Consider the following 18,801-nt stretch of genomic DNA (forward strand, 5'->3'; position numbering starts at 1 on the left):
GCACATAGTTCCCAACCGCGTCTCTGAAAACTGACCCGTTCATAAGTTACTTTAGCAACACATGGACAAATTGTCAGCTCAGAAAGCTCTCTTTCATCTGAAAGAGACAGGAATGAGAGAGCATGGATGGAAGAGCATGGGAAAGAAGACAAGGAGAGGGCCGGCTTTATGACCTGTCTTCATAGCATTCTGAGATTGCTGAAGGACACTCAGTTTCCAATCTCAAACACCAAACTGGAGAAACTCCAGTGGCCCTGCCAGCTCTGGCTGAACTATATCTCCACGGACTAAAACGTGTGGTCCAGGGATACTCCCCAGCTTCCATCTCCCTGCAGCGTGATTCTGCTGTGGAAGGAAAGTTTAGATTGAACGGGGCAACGATTGCTGGCCCCTCTGCACCATCAACTGCTGCAAAAAATAATAAATACAATGCAAGGAGAGAAAACAAGAAAGCAAACAATTACTAGGGGACCCTTTAATTGTCTGTGCTCTGTATGTTATCTACTAATATATATATATATATATTTATAATATAATATAATATAATATATGTATAAGATAGGCAGTAACTTTACAGAAACATTTTCAAAATAATTTCTACAGCTTTTCTTTTCACATCTGTAAAATATTTAGTTACAAGGTTAAAAAGAATCATTTACAAACTCTTGAGAAGCCACCAAAAGGGTCTTCTGTCCATTAAGAACAGATCTTTAGTAAGTATTAAATTAAAAGGATATGCAATACAAAGATAATCCGTGTTTAAATAAGGCATGAGAGCACACGTTTCCATTTCTGGGGTTTTTTTTCTTCTTTCCATTTGATTTCATTTTACGCTCAGTACTGAATGCCCCCTCTCTCCTTTATCCATGAAATAAAATGCAAAAAGGAAAAGCAGGGAAGGTGGCAGCTGGCGGATGAGGAGGGACGAGGTGGTGGGAAAAGCAAAGCTGCTGCACCTCACTGATGCACACGACTGACAGGCTGATCCACGTCGGATCACCCCATTGCCTTTATGAACCTGTACTTCTAAGTTCTCTATAAAGGCAGGAAACTACAAGTCCCAGTATGCAGTGGGACACAACCCACTGACAGTAAATAGGTTTTACCAGTTGATTTAATTTTTTCATAGGACAGATCCAGTCCTGGTTTTATTGCTCTCCCTCAGCGCATGCATGGATTTGTAGTTTCTAGTTTTTCTCGAGGGAACTACAATTCCCAGTATGCATGGAGTAGAAGGGGTGGTTAAGACCAGGACTGGATCAACCTGAGACAGCTGGTGAGCCTATGTGTTGCTCCAAATCTTTTGCACCTGTTTGTTTTTTCAGACAGGATTTACCCTTTCAGTGTATTCTTGTTTTTTTTTTTTTAATGTAGATCATCCCTTTCCTTCTTAAACACTACAAGCAAAATCATATTTTAGGGTTGCTATCTGCTGTCTCTGAACGTGCATGAAACATCAGGCAGCCAGCCAGCTCCAGGTCAACAGGGACATGCTGAACCAGGCCTGGTTTTAAACAATCCCCACTCTCATTGTATACTGGGACATAGCTCCAATTTTTCTAAGAACAGTAGAATTACAAGTTCATAGATGCTATGCTGGAGGCAATGACTAATTTAGGTTTTTGCAGTCCTTAGGCACTATTGATGCCATCACCAAACCCTTTCTAGCCTTCCTAGAAAGGTTGGACATGTCCCCGTTCAGAAGCCCATGGTAGTGTCTTGGTGACCCGGCCCTTGTGTTGCAACCTCAGCTATGTAATGAACGTTACAGAAACATAAACCTCCCTGGCCCTTTGCAGGCTTGCTAGGGCTGCAAAATTCTTCTTTCCTAAATGGGACATGTAACTGGACCCTCTAATAGGTGTCATGTGATGGGCTTCTGTGGCCTGGCTCCACCACAATGTTTTGCCACCCTCAGAATTCTGTTTAGTAGGTCTGTGTAGGGAATGTTTGCACAAGGACCATCTCAGCCTGTCCCTGATAGCCTGGAGATCATTTGGTCACCTCAGCTGAACAGGAACAGGCACTCTGTCCCCCACGGCTTACTCCGTCGGATCAGTGACCACTGGCGGTGGGCATCTTTCTGTGGTTGCCTCTAGCCTCGGGCTCTGGCTGTTCTGGCATTCTGACCAGCCCTTGGCTAAAGCTGGTTTCCTGCTTCCTACCCCTGCTTAAGCTAGTCTTTCTGATCTCCTCTTTCTACCAGATCCCCTGCTCTGTTTTAATACTGCTGCTCCATTCACCAACCAAATTATTAGAAGAAATAAACTTTTGTATTTATTTATTTATTTTGTTTTTGTGCTGCTACTTTGACAAAAGTGAAAAGGGACGGCAAAGAAAAATGAACCCAAAAAAAGTTTGTAAGGAGGGAAATCTGCATAGCCACAGAAGCAAATTAAACAAAGACCTCCCACCTCCCCTTCCAAAACACCCAGGAAGACTTTTATGGGCCTCCAGCCTGCCTCTCAGCCTCTTTGTGCCCTGCCTTCGCCTTGCAAGGATTGTGGTCGGGGAGGTCCATCTCACTGCTCCTTCAATTACCTGAGGAGGAATCAGCTTCCCAGACCTCCAGCCTTAAGAACATTTAAGCTGATATCATTAAATAGAAAATTGGTCAGTCAGCAGTTTATTTGCTCCTTTTCCTTGTTGGTTATTGATTTTGGCTGGCCTTTTGGGCATCTCAGGTCATCCAGGATTGCCATGCAGTTCTGCTTTCCCGGAAGCCAACGTGTTTGCCTTCTAGCTTCCTTTCCATTTTCCCCAGAATCTGCCACCTCCCTCCACACTCCCCCCTCCTCCTTGCTTCTGGAGTCCATGGATGGTCTGGAAAACCACTCCCAGTAAGCCCTCGGTTTCTGAAACCGAGCTGTCTTGGCCTGCTCGACAATGTCTCACCTCCTCTCTGTCAGTCCGGCACAGTCCCTCTCTGGCACATTCGGGTGGTGCCAGGCAGTTTTTAAGGCATAAAATGTTCGGCTCCAGTGAGGACAAGGTCTGGGAAGAAGGAGGAGCTGCACTATGGGCTCATCTCTGACACTGTCCTGAGTGCACGCTCTGCGTGATGAGAAGGGGTGCGCTACGTCCGGGGTGGAGCGTTGCTGAAGACACCAGTAGTGTCATGTGGTGCCGAGGGCAATCAATCCCATGATGCGCCAGGACAGTAGTAGGAAGATCCGGCAAGTTACACAGGGCCTTCTTCCCCTTCCTTCCCAATCTTCTGCCCTTGGGGTAGAGGGGAATCATCTCCGGAGCTTTTCACATCTGGAAGAAGAAGATGAAAGGGACCTCATGGGAGCCATACTAGAAAGAAAGCATGTAAATAATACCCCCCCCCCCCCCCTAGAGTCTGCTTGAGAGCAAATAATCTGGCAGCAGAGGGAGGGCGAGCTGGTCGTCTTGAGGTCAGCCCATTAGGGAGACCTGATTCATCTCTTCCTGGTGGAAGTGAACTCACATACCCACTCCTGCCGCTCTGACGGCTCAACCCGGTGCTCATTAAGCAAGAGAGCCCTTCAGAGGAGGCAGCCTGGTGGCTTAGCTGGTACGTGCTGAGCCCTGCCATGTGGAAGGTTCCCTACTTCATGCTACAGGCTGGGTCTTTCACTCCCCGTGTCTGCTGGGGCTAGGAAAGCTGTGGAGGCAGCATTTACAACCTCAGAGGAGTGAGGGAGAGCGATGGTTATTGCTTAAGCTAGACATAAGGAGGCTGATAACATGTTTAGTGCTTCTTAGGTGGATAAGTCACTTAACTGGCTAAGGTGGAAGCCGAATAGTCAGTGGGTGGATTGGGGTGGCATCTCTTATCCAGTTAACTTAATCCAATTACGTTAATCAGATAAGTTAGACCTAACTTAGCCAGATATAACTTACTCAGTTAAGTAGTGACTTTTACGTGGATATTCATCAGCACAGGATAAGTTATATCTGGTTAAGTTACATGCTTGGATAGCTTTCAATATTGGGCCCCTAGTGACCAGATTCAGGACCCATGATCCGGGCCCAGGGTTGCAGAAGGAGCCCTGGTACAGGGGCTCCCCCCTCAGGACTAAATGCAAATTGGGTGGGAATATAAAATAAAGGAAAGAAATCCCTGGGTAGTTATGAATGAAAGCTCATGGCATCAGATCTCAGCCTTGGTTTCAACTGAACTGACAGTATAAAGGGGTAGGAGGAATCAACCAGGTCAAAAAAAGAGAGCCCTGCAGAGGGCACAATAACGTGGGTTACACAATCCCTGCAGTCTGATTGAACCTTGAAAGTCCCAAGCCCATGGCTACTAATCTAACCACACCAGGGTCCTGCAATGCCCAGTGACATCGAAATGGTGTCCTGTGGTCATGTACTAGCAACGGGAAGCTGATTTGGATTGATCTTGGAGTTGTAGCTCTATAGCAGCACGGACACCATAGCACTGACCTGCAGGTGTGCTCGTTCAGCTCTAGGCCCTTTGCTTGGCAGCGCTGAGCGCTCCGCTTGCAGGTGCACTCACAAGTCTGCGGGTCCTGCTGCTTCCTTCTGTCCGGGCACTCACTGCAGGGTGACCTAGGGGTAGGGAGGGCAGAGTGAAAACCATCGCCAGTCTTCTCGCATGTCCCACAGCAAGCAAGGCACAGCCCCATGCCCTCCGTGCACAACGGCCGTTGCAGACCTAGTAGGACAATGTGACTCTCCGCTAGTGTGTGGTGCCTTTCCTCCCAGTCCTAGAACAATGAGGGTGTCATATTGCTAGGGTTCTAGAACAAGTGCCCCATCTCTTCTCAGCATTCTAGAACAGGTTCTAGAAGTTCTAGGACATGCCCCTTTCCTTTCTAGAAATTCTAGAGCATGCAGCCAAGTTAACACAATACTTTGCTGCATGTCTGAGTCTGCTTACCACAGCCGCGGGACAGGAGATATAGTGGGACGAGTACAGCCACAGAACAAACAATAATTACCGAACACAAAATCACAGGAAGACCATTGCTCCCTTTTCATTGAAATATCCTGAAGGCAAAGACCCAAGAGGAAAAAGTAAGGGAAGCGCCATTGTCAATAAGAGAGTGGAAAACAGGCCCGGCTTTTACACCCAGGCAGGGTTAGTACAAAGGTAAGCAACTCTGGTCCTCAAGTGCTGCAAACCGGTCTGGTTTTCAGGCATAATATAAATCAAATAAATATGTGCAAGGTATATTTGCATGCACTGCCTCTATTATATGCAAATCTTTTCATGGATATTCATTGTGGAGATCCTGAAAACCAGGCCTGTTTGTGGCACTCGAGGACTGAAGTTGCCTACCCCTGGGGTTAGTATCTTGCTTCTATTGCCTGTTACATAGATCCGGGACTCTCGGCAAGCTGCAGACGTCTCAGGAAAGCCAAGAAGAGCCGTACTGTCCAGAGCCTGTCTGGTACCTCTCCAGCCCTTCATGGGAAGATTGTCATGAAGAAATAGGTCTGTTAAGGTTCATTCTCTTCCTCTCTTTGGTAAATTATTGATTCTTTTACCACTTTGGGCAAATTGGAAGAGCAGATTATAAATAAACTTGGGTTGGATTGCCCCTGCTGCCTCTCCAGATGTGATATCCTAACACTCCACCAGCGGTGTTGCAATCAGTTGCTCTAGAAATGACTGCAGGAAATCCCGGGCAGGACTTTATGACATTGCTGGAGGGCCGGATGAGTACTGGAAGGTGACAGGGTCCCAATTTTATTCTGCCAGCCTCTGCAGGAATGAACATGTAGTATTGAGGAAAAAGAGCTGGGAGTTTGGGGGTTTTTCCCCCACCATGTATTTTTTGCAAGAGACGTCTGCAGCGCTTTGAGGTCTGCCCGTGGGAGGAGTAGGGGGCACCAGGAGGGAGTGGGGTGGTGAGAAATTATCTGGGTGCTACAGGGTTTTTATTTGCAACTCTAGAACCTGAAGACATCCAGGCTCATGGTGGCTGTCTTTCCTTTCTTCCGTTTTCGCTTGGGTCTGTTCTCTCTTGTGCCCCCGAAATGGTCCTGCCTGTGGAAAGAAAGCTGTCTCTCTTCAGGAGGAAAGGCACTTCTGCAGACGGGACCTCTGAGGCCTCGAAAGCTCACATAGCACATCTCCGCATGTATTCACTGGAGCCAAGAAAAGATGCCAGAGCCTGACTCAAGGCCAGTTTTCTCTGGCACTGACACGTCTAGGAAATCCGTGTACACACAGTCCACCCGGCAGTACTGATGTCCCGCGGGGGACATCTGTCAGGAGGCGTGTGCACGGACTCCTGAGCCTTGGATGGACTGGAACAGAAGGTGTGAGAGTGCCGGAGCCCCTGAGGGGATTTAAACGCCAGAGCCACTTCCTGACAGCCAGGCGCGCACTGATGGCACAGCCAGACGCAGGCGCGGGCCTGGTCTGCCTGTTCTTGAGCGCTGAACCAGGCCCCAGGTGTAGGCAGAGAACTCGCAGCCCAGGTGACGCGATGCTCTTTCATTTCAGACATTATCGCCTGCCCTGACGGCAGCTTTGCAGCCACAGGGAGAAGAAATGCAGCCCCCGGAGAAAGAAAGAGTAAGGGAGGGATAATAGGGGGGAGAGAGTCAAATAAGGGAGCAAAGAAGGAGTCTCACCTTGCTGATTTTAGCTTTGTATTTTTCTTTGGTCTGTAAAACAAACAGAAGATTCAGTTACTACAATATGGCAACTGTGCTGCCGCTCCATACAGCATGTGGAAAACCCTCCTCTAGCCCTGGATTCTCCTCAGTGCACGGAGCTTGCAGCTTGGCTGGCCATGACGTCAGGGATCAAGAGCGGAGCTGAATATTCCTGCCGCTGAGCATCCAGCTAACTTGCACATTTTGGTTCTCTTGCCAGTGGCTCTCATTACTTGCAAACTCAGTTATGGGACTACATTGGTTTAAAACCACTCTTGTTGTCTTAAATAAGGACAAGTAAACCTCTACTGAATCTCCTTCCCCCTTCCCCTGATTTTTGTCATCAACACTCCTGCAGCAGGATGTTTTCTGTATCTACCAACTGTTTGGTTATTAATGTCCAAATAAAAATGCACTGAGAGATGGAGCGTGATCGGATGGTGGGAGGCGACGGGTCCCGGCATCCCGCTGTGGAAATAGGGTTGCCACCTGACCCAGGTCAAAACTGACATGCCGAGCCAGTTTTGGTTTCTGCCCCCTGGCATCCATGAATCCAGTGTTTCAGAGTGGACTTCAAGTCTGGCATGGGCATAGAGAGTCCTTAGCTGTAAAGAAGTGAGGGGAAAGCTAGAGATCAACCGGGGTCTGTGGCTTTGCACCAGGAAGTAAACTGGGCAGACTTAGATGGGCAGGCCCAGACTTATAGCCGGCAACCCCAGCAAATATGGAAGAAAGATCCTGTCGCCCCACCTGACCTCCAGCAGCTATCACTAACACTAGGGTACATTCGATGTCATTTCTCTGGAGTCAAATAGCACCTAAACAATAATTTATATCTGGTTTTCCAAAATGCCAACTGAACTAGAACTCTTTGCTGAGCGAAGAAAACTCAAATCCCAACCTTCTGCAGTGATGGGTGCTAGATCACTCTCCCAAGCCACTCTGTGAGCCAGTTTCTTCTCTAGTTCTTTATTTATTAAGCTATATATTTTAGAAATGACACTTTTTAGTTTAGTGGCCATATGACAGTAACTCTCAAAAAGAGTTCTTCCCTTTAAAAGGTTCCAGTATGCAAAAAATGTCTCAATTGCGTATAGCTAAGACATTTTTTATCATCCAAAGCATACTGAAGCCTCAAGGCCTCCTGTGGCAACATCTGATTGCCGTCCCATACCTGCCCTAAAGTAAAAATACCTCTATCAGCCCAGCTCTTGAAGTGAAGGGCATCTACCAATACCAATACTGATCAATACCGAATTGATCAGTAATTCTGTTATTGGAAAGTCGGTATAGAAAAGTTCTAAATAAATAAATAAATAAATCTAATCCTGGAGGAATATCAAGATTATGGTATAAGTAGGCATTATAAAAATAATTTCTTTGGCCTACTATGGGCCCTCTCCAATGTGAGCAAATTTGCAAAGTATTAAGAATGCTAGAAGGCATCAGGTGTAGAGGAAGCCACATCTGTTTGGGCTGCCAGGCCATCCCCAGTATAGGCATCTCTCCCACTAAGTTCTGTGATCGCCCACTGTTTCTGTCCCCGTCCCCCCGCCCCCCTCCATCTGTGGCAATCAACCACTGCTCTAACACCAAACCAGGTTGGGTGCCCTGAAACTGCCTCTAAGTTTTAGTTGAATAATACCTTTTTAGCTACACTAGGTATCTCTCGCTTCCAAATGAAAGCATAGTTATGTTTCTGCCATAACTTCAGTAATTTAGTGAAAGAGGAATTGGTGGGGTTTGGAATAGATATAGTAATCTAGGTAAGATATTCATTTTGGGGCGGATTTTCAAACACTATGCGCGCGGGTACTTTTGTTCGTGCCACTGGCGCGAACAAAAGTAAACCAGATTTTATAAGATACTCGCGTAGCCGAGCGTATCTTATAAAATCCGGGGTCGGCGCGCGCAAGGGGGTGCACATTTGTGCAACCTGCACGCGCCGAGCCCAGCGCGGCCTGCCTGTTCCCTCCGAGGCCGCTCCGATTTCGGAGCGGCCTCAGAGGGAACTTTTCTTCGCCCTCCCCCCACCTTCCCCTCCCTAACCCATCCCCCTGGCCCTATCTAAACCCCCCCCCCCCTTACCTTTGTCGCGCGTCGCCGGCAGCCCCGCTCCATCCTCCGGTCCCAGGGGCGTGGTCCGGAGGCCTCGACCACGCCCCCGGGCCGGTGCCATGCCCCCGGGCCTGCCCCCGAAACGCCGCGGCACGCCCCTGAAACGCCACATCGTTTCGGGAACGCCCTCGGACACGCCTCCTCCCTCCCCATTTCGAAAGCCCTGGGACTTACGCGCGTCCCAGGGCTTTACGTGCGCCGGCGGCCTATGCAAAATAGGCCGCCGGCGCACGCAGGGGTTTTAAAATCCGCCCCTTTTATTGTTGTCAATCTCCCGAGCCATAATAATCCCAAATGATCCCAATGCTCTAAATTTTTGCATGTGGCATTCATCAGCAATTCTATTTTCTGACCTAGATAAATCCCAAAATACTTAATATGTCTTATAGCCCATTTAAAAGAAAAAGCTTTTTGCAAAGATGCAATTGCAGTCGGAGGAACCAAAACATTTAAAATTTCAGACTTCTTAAAGTTGATTTCAAAACATGAGACTCTACTGAACCTATGCAATTCAGTCATGACCTCCTTTAAAGACCCCCGGTGGGTGTGTTAGGGTAAACAGGATATCATCAGTGAACCTTGAGAGCTTGTAAACCCCTCTCCAATCTTGACCCCCTGAATGGGGATAAGGGGCATCCCTGATGTGTTCCCCTGGCAACCAAAAATGATTCAGAGTATCTCCCGTTAACTTTGATGCAGGCCTGGAGGCGTTCATACAATTTCCGTATCCAACTTATAAAATGATGGCCAAAGTTCATTTTATCTAAAACTTTAAACAAGAAGTCCCAATGCACCATATTGAATGCTTCTTCAGCATCGATTGATAACAGAATAGCCAGGATATTTTCTCTAGAGGTCCACCATAAGATATCAATGATCTTCCGAACATTATCAGCGGCCATGCACTGAGGAATAAATCCTGCTTGGGCAGAGTGAATTAGACTACTTATAATCTTGTTCAGTCTATTTGTGAGAACTTTGGCCATTATTTTAAAATCTACATTTAAGAGACAAATCGGTCGGTACGAGCCATAAAGTGAGGGATCTCTCCCTGGCTTTGCGATCACAGTAATCCCCACTAAATTGGAACCTACCATAAAGGAAGCCCCACTCCTAATAGCATTAAACATCTTTGTCAATGGAACAACTACAGATCCAAAGGTTTTATAGAATTTAGGGGTGAAGCCATCTAAGCCTGGGGATTTGCTAACTTTTAGATCACTGATTATCTGCAAGACTTCCACAGTTTGTATTTTGCCATCTAACATATTGTGTTCTTCTACAGTTAATCTGGGCAAATCCACACCCATAAGTAGTCTTCAGTCTCAAACTCCAGTATAGTAGGATCTCTATTATATAGATCTCTGTAAAATTGAGAAAGCCTCTGTCTAATGTCTGAGGTTGCAGTTAAAAGCTGACCCCTGAATCTTTTATTTTCACAATTTGATTCTGACAAGCAATAGATTTTAACCTTCGAGCTAGTAATTTCCCAGCCTTATCTCCCCATTCAAAATATTTCTGTTTGGTCAAATTAAGCTAGTGTGCAATAACATCTGCATCCAAAGCAGTTAATTCCTCCTGATTTGCCAGAATCTGTTGGTAAGTGGAGTTGGAAAGGTTAACTTTATGAAGCTGTTCAAGGGTAGCAAGTTTAGAGATCAACTGAGTTCCCAGTCTGCATTTTTCTTTTTTCTTATAGAATGCCTGTAAAAGCAAGCATCCCCACAGTACAGCCTTCAGGCAATCCCATACATCTATTGGATACATGTCATTCATATCATTAATTTGAAGATATTCTTGGATTGTATCTTTTATATAGATGCAGAATAAATCATCTTATAATAAAGAATCATTGAGCCTCCAGAAATGTCAACCTGTGTCTAAATTTGAGAATAGTATAATCGAGCCAGAAAAGGGCATGATTGGACCAAGTTATGACACCAATGTCAGTATCAGTTACCTGATTCGACATTGAATTGTCCACCCACAGATGGTCAATTCGGGAGTAAATGTTGTGCAGTTTAGAGAAAAAGGTGTAGTTCTTATGTTTGGGGTGATGGGGCCTCCAAATATCTACCAATGTTCCATTTATGCATTGACTGTTTGAATTTAAGCCTATGTATTCTAGGAGTTTGATCTCCTCCAGAGGAGTTATCTATATTTGGAAACATTGCCTCCGAGAAGCAATTTACCTACTATCCATTTGTCCAAGATAGTAGCCAAGAGTTCAAAAAAAGGACCTTGTTCAGAATTGGGTGCATACATGTTAACCAGAGTAAAAGATTCTCCCCTAACTTCAAGCTAGACAAGGACAAACCGACCCACGGGGTCTCCATAGCTCTTTTTAAATTGACATATAAATTGCAAAGAGACTAGCATGTCCACACCCACATATTTATTTCCTTTAGAGGCTGCTGCAAAATACCTGTGCAGATATGCAGAGGAAGTCATAGGGTATTCATGCAGCTTCTTCAAGTGTGTTTCTTGAATAAAAGCTATGGAAACCTTCTGAGCGGCTAGATCTGCATATAGTAATTTCCGCTTCCCGTGGTTATTTAAACCTTTCGCATTCATGGAAAATATTTTAAACTGACCATCAAGTGATTGTAATTTGCGGTATACTAATAAAAAGTATCAGAATTCAGCTACTTCCAACAATTTTCTCATGATACAGATTAAGGGAAGCCCATTCTAAGCTCTCTCTCAGGCTGATTGTCACTCTCGCCTTCCATAGCAATATTCCCCAGGATTAACTTAATATATTCTACCCTCTGCTCAATCCCTCCCCCTCCCACTCCCTTCCCTAGCCCCATGTTGTAATCTGCTCATTGCCTGAGCAGGTAAGAGACCAAAAGGCCCCGAAAACATCCCCCCCAGAAGCCAAATTTCCCTATAATCACTAAAAGAAATCTAAGCACAACAGCAATGATAGCTATAGAAATAAGACAGCCCGGATCACAGCAGCAAGACCCAAGCATGAACCAAAGGGGGAATAGTTCAACAGAAAAGCTGAAGACATTGAGTTCTGTGTGGGAGCAGTTTCTCTAGAATGGCATTGCAGTCACCAACCTTCCTTCTCCAAGTGCTGCCATCTTAGTCGATCCTCTCTATTTGTCACCGCAGAAGAAGCCATCGAGTGAGAGGATGGGACAGCAAAGCCCAGATCTTTAAGAATATTCTCTGCTTCTCCCACTGATTTAGCTTTATAAGTAATCCCCCTCACAGTAAGTGCCAAGCCAAAAGGCTGTATCGGCAATTTTCTTTGCGTAGCGGCACTGTGATATTCTGCATCTCAAATCGCTTGCCAAGAGTAACCAATGATAGAGCTGCATAAATTGATATTTGATTCGAGTCCCAGGGTTTTCTCTTTTTCCCCAATATTAAAGATCTGTTCCTTCACCATATATGAATGAAAGCATACTATTATGCCTCTTAGTTTATCTCCACTTCACAGGCCCAAGGCTCTGTGTGCTCTCTCAGTAGATATGTCAGAGAGGCCTGGATAAGCAGAAGCCTCCTCCAAATCTTGGAGAAAGGTGCAGAGTTTTAGTATCGTTGCCTTGCAATCAGTATATTCCAGTTTCTCCCTAATACCCCTAAAACGAAGGTTGCAATGTCTGGATCTGTTCTCAATGTCCTCTAGTTTTTCAGAAAGGGCTACATTTTCTTCGCGTAGATCAGAATATTTTTTTTGCAAGTCATCAAGCTTAAGCAAGAAAGCCTCCAAGCTCGATCCATGCTCATCAGTGCATTGGCCGATTTCAAGCAACTCCTCCCACAGATCTGCCATCATCGCGATCAACTCAGTCTTGTTATTTTTAATATCTTTTCTTAGATCGCAGAACCACCCGAGGAATTCGGAGCGTGTTGGTAAGTCACCCTCAGGTTTGGTTTGCAGCGCATTTGCAGGCCCTTCCCTCAATGTCGATGCATCCGGGCCTGAAGGCCCCAAATCACCAGCCTCACCGCATATGTCTTCCCCAGCTTTCGAGAAGGAAAACTGCTTCAAATTGGCAACTTTCTTCTTTGTAGCCATACCTGCAACCTTGGGTACGCTCCAAAACATCTGGGAGGGCAAAAACCTCGTTGAATGCTGAGATACAGCAAAGGTCAGGCTGTCTAGTGTCGGGAGAGAAGTTTCAGGCGGCCATCTAGGTCGGTGACATCACCAAACCCCCCAATTCAGATAACTTTATTGATATGCCAATTTTTACATGAATTGCTTATGTAATATGTAAAATGGTTAAAATAAAAGGGAACATGTCTACAAAATAGGAATAATAACAGTAAAATAAAATTACAGGGCACAGAAAGGACAATAAGAGAGACAATTCCCTGGTTTTGGGGCTGATCCATATTGTCCCTGGCCAGATTATGTTTCTAGCCTAATGACGGGATATGACATATTTTGCTGCTATACTGTAGCTGCTATTTCTCGTCTTTCCCCCAGGGCGTTTTTCCTGCTCCTTTTTTTATGGCAGGTCTTTTGTTTTCTCTGTCAAATTTGGAAAATGTACCTCTCTGCTATCTTTATATTATGCACAGTGCAGGAGGAAATGCATTTCTATTTCTATTTCTCCGGTGTTACTCTTCATGCAGAGTCAGGCTTCTTGGGGTTTCCAGTTCAGCTTTTTATCATCATTATCATCATCCTCATCACTGATTATTTATTTCACACTTTACCAACTAGAGAGCAAGTCAAAGTTTACATTTTTATTTTGTCTGTATATTTCACTCAACTCACAATCAAGCTGTGGAATTTGTTATCAGATGATGCAATCAAGGCATCTAACATAGTGGGGTTCAAAAGAGGATTGGACAAGTTACTCGAGGAAAATTCCATAAACAATTATTCTCCAGAAGGACCTGAGGAAACTCATCAATTACCCGTGAAAGTAAGCAATAAAGAACTGTCTGGGATCTGTCGGTAATTCCTAAATGGTCTGGAATGGCCTGACCCAACATGATGAGAGAAAGAGCACTAATAAAAACAAATCTTTATTAACATGTGGTCCCTTACGCTGTATTTGGTGAGAGTCTATCTGTGTTTTGCACTTGTGACCAAGGTGAAGGATTCTGCTAGTAGGTAGGGATCTGTAGTAGCCTACTTGTATTGTTTTCAGATCTGTATTTCCTAATAGGAGGTGTATTGGTGTTCTAGGGCCAGTTGCAATATTTGCATTACCACTTTTTCGTAGACTGGGTTGTTGTTTGAGTTCTGGGGGTTAATACTATTTTGGTACAGCAAGTTTGCACATATGTGCTAAGAATGTTCTTTATAGAGTTCTGTGTTATTTCACAGACTACCTAGTAGTGAAGGAAGTTAGTGTTGCTGTTACTACAGTGACACCAGAACTTAAATATTCATTTTTTATATGGCGAATAGTAAGGTGAAGCGTTTTAGTTCTGCTCTGCACCTATATTAGGGGTGTCTTTGTGGATAAGGCGTATTTACACTATTTGCAGAACTGAAGGTGCAGAATTTCTATTGGGGTTTTGTCCCATTTTGTATAGTTGGCGTTAAAGATAGATCCTAGGCCTCACTCGCATAATAGTGGATTGGTTGAATTATGCTATCAAATAATTTTAATAGTTTTACTGGAAGGGGTTGCATCTTTTCAGAGGTTTCTTTATAGCATACAGGGCTCTTAGTGCTTTTTCTTATAGTGTCTTTGTAGTCAATTTAAAACTCCCAGATGAAGTTAGTCTTTGGCCAAAGTATGTATATTATAAGGTATGCTTAACTTCATGTTTATTTATGAAGAATGTGAATTTTTATTGGAGATTTTTTTGCTTTTTCTAGAAAATCTAAATTTTTGTCTTCCAGGTTTGGTTGCAGGGCTGATCATTCGCAGCAGGTCTCTGGCAGGTATAGTTTTTCTTGCAGACCTTATAGGGTAGAGGATATAATGACCAGATCATTTGAATACAGCAAGCATTTGAGCTCTGAATTATTTAGTTCCAGTCTCGGGGCTAAGGCTATCTCTAGTAGTATGAGGAGATCATTGATGTAGATATTAAAGAGAGTGGGGCTCAGGCTACATCCCTGTCTCACTCATCTGAAGATGGCTGTCTGCAGGTTGTATATTTTTAGAACTGATAGATGAATACATGGATTTAGTTTTATCATAGGTTATTAGACTGTAAGCTCTAGCTTTGTGTGTTGTTTGTACAGTGCATAGGTTGTGTAGTGCTATAGAAATATTAAATAGCAGTAATAGTAGTAGTAAGTTTTCCCCTCAATTCCAGTTTGCAGTAGTTTAAAGTTGAGGTCATGGTATCAGATAGAATCAAAGGCTGCTGTAAAGTCAATAAACCATGCAAACATTCTCCCTGAGAGTTTTTTGTTTTTTTTTTAAACATGTTTGTTAATCAGTGTTTGCAAGGGGAAGATATAGTAGATGCTTTGGAAGCAACCCAATCTGACTTCTGTGTAAACTAGAGGTGGCTGCAGTGTCCAGCTGCCCTAGGCAGTGAGGCTGTCACGTGATCTCTCTCTCTCATCACATACAACAAATGACCTCAACTCCTCAAAGAAATACATACCCCCAAAACGGAAAACGCTCTCTAGCTCTGTGCCTCACTAGCAGTACTTCTCATCTCGTCCCTCCTTTCAAAACTGCCACCCTTACCAACTACCCTGCCGCCCTACCCACTTCCATCACCCTGGGCCACCGTCTACTCTGCCTACCAGTAATGCTTCTGCCGGCCCGGGTGGCCAACTCTGGTTCTCGAGATCCGCAAATAGGCCAGGTTTTCAGGATATCCACAGGAGACAGATTTGCATACAATGGAGGCAGTGCATGTAGAACTATCTCATGCATATTCATTGTGGGTATCCTGATGATCTGGCCTGTTTGTGGCTCTCGAGAACCAGAGTTGGCCACCCCTGGTGTAAACCTTTGCTGTTCATTAGGAATCGTAGTATTCATTTGTTGATTCACTACAAAATAATTTGCTAATGTTATTGTTGACATACATCCCTCTATAATTATTTGGGTTAATGGCATCCCCGTGTTTATAGATTGGTCCTTCTGACCATGGCTTTGAGAAATGGCCAAAAAGTGGACTCAGTTTAAATAGTTTTACTCCTGAGCTAGTAAACTGCTGTATTTGAGCATTTCATTTAGTAGCCTATCAGGGTCTCTGCTTCCTGCTCCAGCCCATTCCCTCTCAGGAGGGGAGCGGATGAAGCTGGGACAGAGAGAGCAAACCAGAGCAAAGCAAAGCTGCTTTTATCTCTGATCCAGCTCCTCCCTGGGCAGGGAAAGATAGGCAGCAGCAACAGTACCTAGGGGTGTAAAAAAAAAAACTAAATCCATCACTGCATCTGCACTGTATAAACATATATTTACCCTCACCCCTCACCCCGGAGTATGCACACATGATATACCTACATACACAAGAGGAGAGCGGGTGCCTGGTGGGCAAACAGCAGAGGGATCTGTGAAGGATATACACACTCCTCCCTCATACTGTCTTCTGCAGTCTATACAATCTTTGATACCATCCATCAGACTGTTTGCAAACACACATACACATACATGCATTATTACAATGAGATTTAAGGCAGGATGAATATGTTTGATGCCATATTTAAAGTTACAGTTTTTCAGGACTGCTAAGTCTCAACAGTGCCCCATGTTTTCTTTTAACTAATTTTATTTCTGGTGGACTAAGATGCCTCTTCACATCTTATCCTTTTTCTATTGTAGAGCTCAATACATAAAGCTCAACTAGCACACCTGGCTTGCCTGGTGGTTCCTATCTAGACTGCTAAGTATATCTTTCATTTATCAGCTATACAAGTTTGACCACCTGCAGGAGACTGTGCCTTATCCAAGCCAATTTTATTGTCTTTTCAATTTGATTCTCTGCCCTTCTAGATAGATAAGAATGCAAGTTCCTATACTTAAAACTAATATTACCCAGGGACCCTCACCCACAAATGTCTTTTACCCTATGCTCTCTATCTGGTGAGATTTATTTTATTTATTTAGATTTATATTCCGCTTTTCGCACTTTTTTTCAGCGCTTCAAAGTACTGTAGGTATTTCCCTATCCCCAGAGGGCTTAGAGTCTAAGTTTGTACCTGTTCATGCTGCGTACCTGCATTCACATTCACTGTGCTGTACAAATGGCATCTCCTCTGTCTGGGTGTTCATGAATTTCGTCTTCATTATCTACGAGTGGAGGTAGAAACAAAGCAGAAGAAGCATGTCAGTATTCTCCTCTTCCTCTCATACTGTGTCTCTCACCCCATGCAGTGGCATTCTCCCTGCCCTCAGATGAAATTTAATGTGGACAAGTACAAGGTGATGCATATAGGGAAAAATAATCCATGCTTTAGCTACACGATGTTGGGTTCAATTTTAGGAGTGACCACCCAGGAAAAAGATCTGGGTGTCATAGTTGTTCTTATATTGAAATCGTCGGCTCAGTGTGCTGCGGCAGTCAAAAAAGCAAACAGAATGTTAGGAATTATTAGGAAGGGAATGGCAAATAAAATGGTGGATGTCATAATGCTTCTGTATCGCTCCATGGTGTGGTCTCACCAGTATTCAGGGTGCAATTCTGGTCGCCACATCTCAAAAAAGATATAGTTGCACTGTAGGAAGTAAAGAGAAGGGTGACCAAAATGATAAAGGGAATGGAACAGCTCCCCTATGAGGAAAGGCCAAAGAGATTAGGGCTGTTCAGCTTGGAGAAGAGACGACTGAGGGGGGATATGATAGAGGTGTTTAAAATCATGTGAGTTCTTGAACGAGTAGATGTGAATTGGCTATTTACTCTTTCGGATAATACAAGGACTAGGGGGACATGACATGAAGTTAGGAAGTGGCACATTTAAAACTAATCAAATGAAATTCTTTTTCACTCAATGCACAATTAAGCTCTGGAACTCTTTGCCAGAGGTTGTGGTTAAGGCAGTTCGTGTAGTTGGGTTTAAAAAAGGATTGGATAAGTTCCTGGAGAAGTCCATAAACTGCTATTAATTAGTAGGGAATAGCCACTGCTTGTTACCGGCATTAGTAGCTTGGGGTCTATTTAATGTTTGGGTACCTGCGAGGTACTTGTGACTTGGTTGGCCACTGTTGGAAACAGGATGCTGGGCTTGATGGACACTTGGTCTGACCCAGTATGGCATACCTTATGTTCTTACGTATGTGGTGTCTCCTGCCTTATCTGACAGCATTCTCCCTATGTTCTCATGTGGCATCTTGCACTCTGCAGAGCAGCATTATCTTTTCCCCTTTTTGGGGATCTCTCCTGCATCCTTATCTCATGGCACTACCTCCCAGCCCTCCCCTAATGGAGCTGTCTTCTGCCTTGAAGCTTCCATCCTTCCACCTCCTCCTCTTCCCTCCCTCCAGCCTCCAACCTCCCACCCCTTCCCGTCTCATGGTGCTGCCCCGCCTCACCCTTTACCTGCATGACCACGATGTGCATTTTGGTGGGGACGCAGTGCAGCTCCTCATCCACGCAGCAGCCAGCACAGCGTAGAAGTGGCACGCAGGATGGCAGAAAAATGTGCTCCACCTCCTCTGGGTACTCAGTGCTGATATCCACCAGCTGTTCCTTGACCTGACAGTAACTGCGGTTATACACCTCCAACCACTTTATAACTGCAGAAGGGTGGAGGGGGATGGACAGAAAATCAGAGCAGGTTGTTATTCCTAGGGCAAGGCAGGAGAGTCATCCTACTATACGCCAAGTTGGAAGCCAGGGTGGGGCGTGAACTTCAGGGAGAATAAATTGCACAAGGGAAAGAAATAGAGAGCAGGAGAGAGACTAAGGGGCAGATTTTAAAAGGTGCGCGTGCTACCTGGTGCGCGCACATGTATGTCCGATTTTATAACGTGCGCACGCAGGCGTGCGCACGTTATAAAATCAGGGGTCGGCGTGCACAAGGGGGGTGCACAATTGTGCGCCTTGCGCGTGCCGAGCTGCGCTGCCTTCCCCCATTTCATTCCCCCTAGCCTGACCTTTCCACCTCTTCCCCTAACCTTTCCCCCCCCCAGCCCTACTCTAACCCCCCCCTGACCTTTGTCTTATCTTTTGCGCCTGCCTCCGGGCAAA

General features: G+C 45.0%; 1 protein-coding gene across 2 annotated transcripts in view; it reads right to left on the bottom strand.

Annotated features, from left to right (window-relative positions):
• Positions 1–1,292: 1,292 nt before the first annotated feature.
• Positions 1,293–18,801, bottom strand: part of VEGFB (vascular endothelial growth factor B) — a 132,048-nt gene continuing 114,539 nt past the window's right edge. Inside the window, exons 3-8 of one of the 2 annotated variants that reach the window (XM_029614755.1) lie at positions 18,151–18,347; positions 16,831–16,904; positions 6,580–6,612; positions 5,897–5,986; positions 4,417–4,542; positions 1,293–3,261 (exon numbers count right to left, since the gene is read on the bottom strand). In XM_029614755.1, coding sequence (XP_029470615.1) covers positions 3,240–3,261; positions 4,417–4,542; positions 5,897–5,986; positions 6,580–6,612; positions 16,831–16,904; positions 18,151–18,347 — 542 coding nt within the window. In that variant the 3' untranslated portion in view covers positions 1,293–3,239. The remainder of the gene's footprint in view (positions 3,262–4,416; positions 4,543–5,896; positions 5,987–6,579; positions 6,613–16,830; positions 16,905–18,150; positions 18,348–18,801) is intronic. The other variant, XM_029614756.1, reaches the window with a different exon arrangement.

Source organism: Rhinatrema bivittatum, chromosome 8 (assembly GCF_901001135.1).
Source record: "Rhinatrema bivittatum chromosome 8, aRhiBiv1.1, whole genome shotgun sequence".
Taxonomy (NCBI): domain Eukaryota; kingdom Metazoa; phylum Chordata; class Amphibia; order Gymnophiona; family Rhinatrematidae; genus Rhinatrema; species Rhinatrema bivittatum.